General features: G+C 42.6%; 1 protein-coding gene across 1 annotated transcript; it reads right to left on the bottom strand.

The window, feature by feature from the left end:
• Positions 1 to 104: 104 nt before the first annotated feature.
• On the bottom strand, positions 105 to 10,213 carry LOC120674402 (AMSH-like ubiquitin thioesterase 3). The gene is made up of 14 exons (XM_039955590.1): positions 9,828 to 10,213; positions 9,588 to 9,652; positions 9,187 to 9,280; positions 8,814 to 8,975; positions 8,571 to 8,677; positions 6,216 to 6,321; positions 6,076 to 6,122; positions 5,665 to 5,974; positions 5,399 to 5,488; positions 5,263 to 5,325; positions 3,138 to 3,212; positions 1,862 to 1,924; positions 1,241 to 1,293; positions 105 to 533 (listed from the first exon to the last, which is right to left on the bottom strand). Exons 1-14 carry the CDS (start codon positions 9,954 to 9,956, stop codon positions 356 to 358), a joined length of 1,542 nt encoding a protein of 513 aa, XP_039811524.1. The 5' UTR covers positions 9,957 to 10,213; the 3' UTR covers positions 105 to 355.
• Between the last annotated feature and the right edge of the window lie 449 nt (positions 10,214 to 10,662).

Consider the following 10,662-nt stretch of genomic DNA (forward strand, 5'->3'; position numbering starts at 1 on the left):
ACATGGCGCAATTGAGAAAAAACTCAGTGCGGCCACTTGGGGCCACGAGCTGGTGCCAGCGCGACCCCGCTCACAGTACCTATTATTATCAAATGAAAGGGAAGTAAAAGACAAAATAACAGTTGAAAGGGCATAAAACCAAGCAAAAACGTCCCACGTACCATGGTGCCTAGATTTATGTCACTTAACCCCAGATATAAAAACAAAGCCTCCATTCAATATAAAAGTTCTGTACATGAAAATGGAATAAAATAGCTATGTATAACTACAAACCGCTGTGGTTCCTGGATCTGAAAAGGTCACCTGCTAGAAGTGTAATAACTGGCAATTGATGCCAAAAGGGAACCATGGATTCTCACGAACGTAGGTCAACCATCTCAAACTTCACGTTCGGGTTCATGTACACATGGGAGCAATGTTCGTAGATTGGTGTGCCATCTAGGGGCTCCTCATGGGGATGGAATCCAGTAGCATCACAATCATGGATCACACCCATGCCACATGGATCCGTGAGATGAAATATGCCATGCTTTCTGTTCCAATGAAACATAACTCAGTAATCACATTACAAAATGGCACAACAGGATGTTTGCGGGGAAAGCACAACAGGATGTTTGCGGGGAAAGCACAACAGGATACCACATAATAGTATTGCAAATGCGCCTTTGCATGTGATTAATTATTTCAGGTTTGGCAACTTCATTAAAAGCATAAGGCTGCAAAATAGCTGCAACTGAGGAGCTTTACCCAATTTATCCTGCTAAGAAGCTAATAAATGATACTCGACTGCGATAAGAACTAACAAAAGGGGCAGATACACAAGGGCATCTCTGATTTTTTTTTAATGCTTTCATTAATAGTCAAGATCTTACATAATCTGCTGCATGAAATTGAGTTATGGATAAGGAATGCTGATAATTCATCCTAGCTATGTTCATAGGTGCGAATGTCTCCTAGACTCAAGTTTGTGTGCATATTTCTTACATTGCCACCTAGTTCCTCCTAGGTTAATCAAATTTTGGTTAAGGAAAAAAATAGCATTCATCCCATGGTCTAACAGTAAACATCGAACAGAAGTTGTTGGAATAGATGCTAAAGACCAGCATTAGCATTTGCCAATATTATTAATATTAGCACTCTAAATCTTAACTCTAGCCAGCTGAACTAGATAGCCCCATAGGTTAGATGTCGCATCAAGGGTAGCCCAAAAGGTTAGATGAGACATCAATGGAACTAATACCTTGTTGTGTCAGTTGGTGCCATAACAATGGCAATTGCTTCAGGTAGCATGATCTGTAGCCAACAAGATGAGAAAAAGCAATGGTCAAGTCAAATAAAATAAAAATTCCTCAAACATTGCTGAAATAAAAAATGTGGAGAGAGAGCATTTGCAAAAGCCAATAGAGTACGGCCAAGACGTGCTTCACCACAGAATTTGTGGTGATACTAAAGACATTCCACAAGTCAAGATAAAGATACTAATAAGTAATAACAAAAAAACTCTTAATTTTAAACTTCATAAACTTATGTTATGCTGTAAACAAAAAAAAAAGACAAATAATACACCATGACTCCCAGTGAAAGTCAGTCTTCCTGATACGTGTTTCAAGCGAAATCATAGGGTCAAGCAGAACAAGCCAAGACCAATTTAGTAAATGATCTAGATATTGACAAAAACTGCATTGCAATCATGCATTCTAAATTTTCAAATCTTTATACAATAACTGAATGGTAAACAGTATATGGATTTAAAGAACATTCTTCAGCAACAAAGAAATTTACAGGACAATGGCATCTTCAAGTGCTGAGCACAATAGTTAGTTTTAATTTTGAAAGTACATAAACAAGGTACAGTGCTTACCTGATATGCATAATGATTATGAAGATCAATGGAAGATAGGAAGCAGGTCTGTGTTGGATGTGTCTGAAAGAATGACAAAAAAAGAAATCATCAAAATTAGTAAACTAATTACAGTATTACATGCCTACAACGTTGAACATTCCAATAATAGGTGATGCTCTCTTGCGTTTTCTCCCGGCAGATGTGGTTCAATTTGTTACAAGGCCTTGGACTGCAAGCGCTTGCCCCAGGATTGGATGATGAGGTGTTTGACGACTGGTGGGATAATTTGAGCAACAGGTTGTCTGGTCAAGTCCAAAAAGAAGTTAATTCTCTAGTCATCTTGGGGGCTTGGAATTTGTGGAATCACCAAAACCGGTGTGTTGATGGGGCTGTTCCTGACTTAAACAGCTTAGTGTTAGCAACTAGGGAAGATCTGCACCTGTGGTCTATTGCTGGGGCTAGAGGAGTTTCCTTCCTCCTCGCCCTGGCTCCTACGATCTCCTAATATTGGGGGTCTGGTCTAGTTTTGGTCCCGCTGTGTTCCTTAGCAGAGTAAAGAGAATTTTGTGTACTTAGGGAGTGTTACAGTCCTTTCATATCTGTAACCCTTGAGGGGAGGGTTTCCCCTATCTATCTTTCTTCTTACTATAATGAAGCGTAGCTCTCCTGTGCTTTCGAGAAAATATAATAGGTGATGCTAAATAGGAAAAAAAGAAAAAAACAAACAGTTTTTAAGAATATGATCTGATGGATAAAGGATGGCTTGTAACACGCAACTCTGACAATTGGTTTTCATAGTAATATGTTAGCTCAAAAGCAGCAATATTGATTTTGAAGGTAAAGTTTTCATGTCATCGAAGTATAGCCTATAGAGTTTTATGGAAGTTTAACAGTTGAAACGATAACATGTAGAAATTACCCAGCGCAAGTAGAAATTTGCTACATATATATTTGAGGGCAGCTAAGGTTTTGTCTTATTACTCCATAATCAGCAACCAATAACAAAAGCAACAGAGCATCATGGCGAATGAGTGAAAATAGAACACTTCCATAGCACTTAAGAAGTTTGGTCACTGTCAGATATTTTGTGTAAGCATGATTTTAGGAACGTTAAGTGAAAAGAAGCGAAAATAATGTTGGATTTTGAACATTTTTTTCCAGATGTGCTCCTTCAATATCTACATACAATACAACATAAGAAAAAAGAGATAGACACTTTAAGTCTAAATAAACACAAGTAATTTATTGACTTGGTTAAAAAAATTGCATTAACTAAACCAAGTGCTGGACTTACATGAATCCAACCAAGAGGTAAAAGTGAGCCCTTGTCCTGGACTTCAAAAATTTCTTCTTCATTTGTAGCTTGACACTGGAAAATTAAGGGGAAAATTAATTCTAGTATTCTGAGAAAACTGCATGTTGGAGACTGCACTGCAACACAATAAGCACCACCGTAAACTTGCAGACAACACATGCAAATCCATAGGATCTGAGTTGACGCACAAAACAAACACTAATCCCCTAGTATTAGTTACCACAACTCAATAGAAGTCTAAAAATGATATCAGTAAATCTGAAGATGGTATTTTTCAGAAGCTCCGTTATGGGTGGCTGGAGGGCCAGCCCAACCACTCCTCACGTCAAGAAATAAGGATTAGGAGAGAGATTATATTAGTTATAGTTAGTTTGTTAGAATAATTATCAGATTGTTAGGTGCTGGCTCTATGTATACATAGGCACCCAGTCATTCAAGGTCAATCAATGAAGAAGAATTAATTTTAAACTCCCCTAATAGTCTAGTCGTCCTTCAAGCCGACTCTGCCCAGATATCTTCCCAGAGGTTCTTATCCCTGATGATCTTGGGATCATAACATCTGGTATCATGAGTTAGGGATCCTTTCCCATGGTTCTGCTGCCAATCAATTGGCAGTACAATCACCATTGTGGTCTGAATTAGCAGATAGGCTGTGAAGGTCGCTACATGCCGAAGAAGAGGAGCCCAATGAACTAAGGGATTTGGTGGACCAGCTGCGAAGGAAATTGATCTGAGACATTGAGAAGGTGACACAGCAGGATGGTCTGCTCGGCGCAAGCCCCCATCAGGGTGATATCCTGGTTGGAGCAGCTCTCATGGCTGTGCCCAACCTGCCAGCATGCGGCATGTCAGCGCTAGGTATTGAGGGTTCGTCTCAAGACGCCACACACAGCAGCGCAGGCAACATCCGTGCGGCTGCCGTGGACACGACGAGGGAAGATGCAACCATTCCCCTCTTGGTTTCTTCCATGGACTCCATCGCCCAAGCAATCACGTGGACATCTTCGAAGGAGAAGGCGATGGCCGTGCACCTGCAAGCCACGGCATATGGCTTCCTCATGAGAGTGATGGCGTGGATAATGCACTAGTTGCTCCACCAATCTCTGCAGCGAATCGCCACCTTCATCCATGATCACTCAAGGTCACCTCTGCCCAGCATGGCTCAAGCCGCCAAGCCGGCGCTTCAGGCCACTTCTGCGTGGCGCAGCGGGTGCGATGGGTGCCACAGGCCAAGACAATGGGCGCAGATCTTTCCAGAACGAGCGGACAGTCGAAACATTGGATCCTCTGCTTTTGCCGGTGTCTGTCGGCACAAGTAGATGCAGCGAAGATTCTATGAGCTGCAGCCATCGGCAGGGCTCTTTCAGTGGGGCCCATGTGGACCAATCCTCCTGGTAGAACTCTATGATCTCTGGTATTAGTGCCAGAGATGAAAAGGCGACTCATCGGAACTACAAATAACACAGGATACAACTCTGTCCCTAAGCAAGGCAGTGAACCAGGGAAGCTGCCCCTGCATTCTATCTCTTCATGCTTCCGGATGGGTCCAACAGTTCAAGCTATGCCACAAATAAAGAGTCGATTTATTTTGCATTTTAGTCATAAATAACAAAGTAAAGCCGAGATGTAACAAGCTTAATCACGTATCGAGTCATGTCATTTTTCCTAACAAAGGTCTGCTGCAGCTCGAGGACGAGCTGCTCGAAAAGGGGGGAGAAGTGTTATGGGTGGCTGGAGGGCCAGCCCATCTACTCCTCATGTCAAGAGATAAGGATTAGGAGAGAGATTATATTAGTTAGTTTTTTAGGATAATTATCAGGTTGTTAGATGCCGGCTCTATATATACACAGGCATGGCAGTCATTTGAGATCAATCAATGAAGAAGAATTAATCCTAAGTCCACTAATAGTATGATCTCCCTCCAAGCCAACTCCGCCCAGCTATCTTCCCATCAGTGTTTAACCCTAATGACCTTAGGATCATAATTCATAACAAGCTCCTAATGGATGGCCAATTATTCAGAAAACAGTCCAGGTCACAGCCAATATCTAATGGAGAATAGGAGCAAATAAAGAGTATGTAACAGCATAAAATAACAACTTACTGAATCAGATGTTGATTTCTGTTTAGGAATTATCAGCGTCGTCACATAGAAAGTTCGTTTTTTCTACAAAAGAAATTGTTACCGATATAGCCATATATAGTACTATTTTCATTTGCTTTTTGGGCAAGGTGCATACCAGGGTACCCGCAAGAATCCCACAGGTTTCCAAATTTTTAGCGGTATTTGCCTCGGCAACCCTCAGGAAGCACTCCATTAATGTCACTGGCTGATAAATGGTAAAATAAAATCACCTCACACTTCAAGTATATGATAATCAAGACGTAGTCAAGAAAATAATACTCATGTGTCTTGTTCAAAAAAATCATACTCATCCATATCTTTGCTCAAATGTAGTGAATTTGGGATCATAGTGTCAAAAAAAAATCTCCATGAAGAGATTACCACATGCAAATTCTGATAGCGTCCAGTGTCAGAGGTAGCATGTCCTGGTCTTGGATCAGCAACTCTTGATGGCGGAATTGTTCCATGCTGAGAATGCACCTGTGCTAGGACAGGAGGGGGAGATGGTTGTCTTATATTCAGCTGGGAAAACTCTGCTTCCAAACCCGGAGATACTGAGGCTGGTTCTTCTACTGGTAAAGACCATCTTCCATCATCAAGTGAGAGAACAGACAGCACATCATCATTTTTGTCCTGCGATACTGTAATGGGACCATGCAAGCTGTCCTGGCTCAAGATCGATGGCACTAAACTGCAGAGAGAGCAGAGAGATAAGTTTATGAACGCCATATAGCTGTCAGTATAGACTGCCTTTGTTACAAAGGACAAGCTGAAGATTTTCCAAGTTCTCACCTTGAGATATCAGTTTGGGTCAATTCAGGATTACATGGATACTCAATCTGCAACAGGCATGAGCGAAACATAAATGCCCATCATTATAATCAAACTTACGAAAAAGGAAATGCAAATACAAAAACATAAACAAAATATACCCTGATACCAGTAACAGGCCCTGCCCATTGGCCATGAAGCCCATTTGGTCCTAGTACCGAGTGTCTTGATAGTGTTTCCTCTTTTGGATAAGGAAAAGTAGAATATCTGCATAAGTTACAAAGCAAAAAAAAATTATGTATGTATTTATTAACAAAAAAGTGTCCAAGAAATATTTATTAACAAACGAATTCTTCAAAACTATATAATGTTAAGTCAAATAACAGAGGTATGCAAGCAAGAATGCATTCAGACTCATTTTATTTAAGTATAAAGTGCAGTGTACTTGCACAAAAAATAAAGTGCATTGCATGAACTATCCTAGGCAATGCTCAGAAGAATATAATCAGGAGAATTATAAAGACAGCTCACTGCTGCCAAGTGAAACCACACTTATGTCATTGGTAAATGTTGGGACAACACACTACCGAAGATACACGCTAACACACTAGTTTCACGCAGAAACACAATAGTTGCCGCAGCAACCTACTTGGAACTGATCCACTTGTCAGCTCCTCCCAATCTAAAGTTGCCTCCGGTCAGCCTGTAAGCATCCAGCTATGGCAAATCCTACTCTGCAGCCCAGGCAGTCCTTTACAGCAACCAGCCAGCAGCCACACACACTCCTCTTTTGCAGAGAACAACCAGACCACTCTCCTTTGGTGCTGTTTGAAATCTTCTATGCGGAGCACCGCACCTTCTTGCCACACGCAGAGGCCTTCTCTTTCTCCTTGCTGTGCACATCGCTCGCAGTGCCACCATGCCAGAATCTTCTCTCCAGCAGCTTGCAGCCACCATTTTCTCCTAGCAGCCTCACAACGCCAGTCTACTCACAGTACCACAGCACCATCAGCTTCTTCTTTTTTTTTTTTGACCACATGGCAACGACTAGACTTGGACCCTAAGTAACTTACATGTACCTACTGCACTACTAGTCAAGATTATTGCTAACAATCTCCCACTAATCTTGACAGCACTCCCCTTCCGTGCTGCCTGAACGCTTCTATGCGGAGCACCGCACTTTCTTGCCACACGCCCGGGTCATCTGTCGGGTCAGGTCGGGTCACTTCGGGTTTCGGGTCAAAAAATGTGGGCCCATGCCCGGCCCATGACATGGTCAGGTTGGGTCTGGTTCGGGTTGGGTCGGGTTGGCCCGCAATTTTGTGTGTAATTTTCGGGTTGGATTGGGTTTTTTTGAGTTTTGGGTCAAATATTTGGCCCGTACCCGACCCGTCACTTGATCGGGTCGGGTTGGGTTTTTTTCGGGCAGGTTGGGTCGGGTTTATCAGGTCGGGTGGCCCGTGATCAAGTCTATCCGATGGGAACTTTCCCATCGGACGCTCCGTTGCAACATTGAAAATATATAGGTGCAACCTTGAAAAATATGTGAAAAACTAATTAAGTCGTTTGACTCCCGGATACGAAAATTCCCGCCACAACATGAACACCATGTTTCATGCAACATTCACCATGAAATATGTGAAATAACTAATTAAGTCGTTTGACTCCTGGATACGAAAATTCCCGCCACAACATGAACACCATGTTTCATGCAACATTCACCATGTTTCATGCAAACATTCACCATGTTTCATGCAAACATTCACCATGAAACATGCGGAAACAATAGTTGCAACATCGAAGATCAACTATTGAAACATATGTTGGAGCGTCCGATTTTTCTTCCCCATCCGGACGTCTATGTCTTAGCATTCCCGTAAAAAATATGGCCATAAGTATGCTGTAAAAAAAGCAGATATATTCTGACAATACAAGAGTGTCCTAGTTGTATAATTACAGAGCATATGATAATTTCTTTAGCAGAAAATCTTGCAAGAACATAGGCTGTATAGCATTTTTTTCATCTATGATTTTCATTGTGAATTTTCAGAGCGCGCAACCATATGATCCTAAGTCCATAAAATGCCTCCATAGCTAAAATGTTAAAAGAATTCATCACAACTCAACCTACCCCAGTGAGAACACGTAAGAATATGAGATTTGAACCAAACATGAGCAGTTGTGTAACAGCAAGGCAGACCCTATAAGCTCAACCAAGTAAATTCATTAACTAAATGACATATTCAAGGTAAATCTAATGAAAAATTTAACTGATTTTCTGCAGTTATATAAATAAAAGATTGTAACCAACTGTTCAATCTGAAATCCAATATACTCCATAAGTTCCAAATTATAGGTCGTTTTGGCTTTTCTAAATACGTGGGTTTTTTTACTACGTATCTAAACATTGCGTATATCTAGGTGCATACCTAGAAAAGCCAAATTTGGGATGGAAGGATCATCTACTAATCTAGTTACAGGTCAAGCTGAACATGTTGTAGCACATCAGAACTTACGGTTTGATTAGTTGTCTCTCAGATTGAACATTCTGCACTGATTCTGCTTGACGGTTCGAACTAGAGAATGATTTCTGCTGTAGTCCAGTAGAGCTTCCAGCCAATGACTGTGAACAAGGGGGAATGTAAGACTATGACCAGACATCCCGAACAATAAATTAGAAATTTTAAGCACATAACACCTTCCAATGCTTGCTTACTGTTACAGTAAGGATGGGAAATGCCATCCAATGATTTGTGTACCTTTGGCATATACGGGCTTGGGATATACTGCTCCATCCCACTGCTTGCAGCATAGGTTCCATGTACACCAATAGGATCCTCTGCACCACCGCTACGGTTGGCAAATTGTTGCTGCACAACTGGCTTCAGGGATTCTAGCTCATTGAGAACATTATGAAGTTTCTATAATGAAAGAATTTAAACAATTTCAGTCACTCAGCAAAAAACTTTTGGAACCTATGCTTGGGTTCAACACGACACTGATCCTAAAGTGCTTGGGTTCTCCATTCTAGTCACGACAAATTGCATGTTTAAAGAACCAAGAAAGTATTCCTATCTAAGAACATTAGAAACAGTAAACACAAAGGTAGCTATAAACTCAGCAAGGCAATACCTTAGAGTTATGGGGGCCTTTCTTCAGGAATTCCTTTTCTCTCGCCTTAAATGCAATGTAATCGTGATGCTTGGGTATCGTCTCAAGCAACAAGCTGCCAATGTACAGAGATAACATTTATAGCATGTTTGGTTTGTTGAGCCACCTTGTCTAGTATGGAATGGTCCATCATGGGGTGATCTCCAATTCTCCATGAATTATGGCGGAATGAGACCAATCCAAATTATTAAGCTATATGTGTTTGAGAAGGAAGAGGTGCTGATGGATGAAACCATTCTATTATGCAACCGAACAAAAATGTGAGGAGTGAGATGGTGAGGGATCACTCCATTTCTCAAACCAAACAGTTCCAAGCTGACAATGTTAACAAGAAATTGACAAGATTGCAGTCAACACCTCACCTCGAATATCTCAGGAGGATAATGTACAGGTCCAGGAGGTTGTTCTCCTCTCGATACACATCAGCCTGCAGACACAACAAAAAAAAAGCACCGGAATTCAACAAGCCGAGTGTTAATTGCCCATAATTACGGTATTCTGGCAGTTTACTCGAACACGAGCTCAAATTCGAAGCGACCACTTATACACGCAAAGCTAACAAGTCTTCCACGACAAGGGGAGGGGAATCGATCATAGGGCACCTGGCGAAGGAGGTTGTCGGCGATGCGGAAGTAGTAGTGGATGGTGATGCGGTGGTCGACAGCGACCGGCCGCGCCAGGGACTCGATGCTTACATCTCCCCTAGCCCGGCGAGGAGGTACCGTGGCCATCTCCGGCGGGGCGGGTCTTCTTCCCCGACCGACGAGGATCCGGATGGATCTCTGCTCCAATCCGCTTTGGGGTGGGGGGGGCGAGGAGGTTGACGGGTGGTAACAAAGGCGGAGTAAGGTTAGCCGAGAAAGAGGGGAAGCGGGTGGGACGGCGTGCGAGCTGGAGCCGGTGGGCGAGGAGCAAGGGGAAATCGCCAGGGGGCAGGAAGGTCGGAGGCCGAGAGCGGGGTCCGGGGGCAACGAAAGCGTATTGTGAATTTGGGATCAGTAGTTTGGGAGTCTTTAATTTATATATTCTTATGTAAAGTGTTTTATATCGAAAATAATTGAAAATTTTTCTCATCTAATTTGGGTCCACTGTACTCCTCAGAAAATGGGAAAGGATTCCTCAGAAAATGGGAAAGGATTGGAGACCCATAAAAATCACAAATTAGGAGATACTTGTGCCAAATACTAATTTCTTTTGTCACCGCCCGCTCTGCGTACCCGCCCGCCGTATTTGCTCGGTGCCTCGGTCCCTGTCGATTACGCCTCCTGTGATCCTGTCTGTTTTTCTTAATACGCGGAGGATGGGTCGGAGGAGGTTGGCCTTGAACCGGCCATGTCGAACTCGGCGGATGTCGAACTCGGCGGGGTCGGCCACGCCGGGCGCCTCCCGCCCAGCGCCGAAGGGCGCTCGAAGTCGGCGCCCTTAAACTCCACTGCA

This window comes from Panicum virgatum, chromosome 5N (genome assembly GCF_016808335.1).
Source record: "Panicum virgatum strain AP13 chromosome 5N, P.virgatum_v5, whole genome shotgun sequence".
Classification (NCBI taxonomy): domain Eukaryota; kingdom Viridiplantae; phylum Streptophyta; class Magnoliopsida; order Poales; family Poaceae; genus Panicum; species Panicum virgatum.

Bases quoted from the DNA above. Each gene is read 5' to 3' on its own strand.
- LOC120674402 (XM_039955590.1), bottom strand. From the start codon at position 9,956: ATGGCCACGGTACCTCCTCGCCGGGCTAGGGGAGATGTAAGCATCGAG. The intron at 6,322-8,570 runs GTAAGTTCTGAT...TAACTTATGCAG, and splicing joins GAGAGACAACTAATCAAACC to ATATTCTACTTTTCCTTATC. The intron at 5,326-5,398 runs GTATGCACCTTG...TTTCTTTTGTAG, and splicing joins GGATTCTTGCGGGTACCCTG to AAAAAACGAACTTTCTATGT.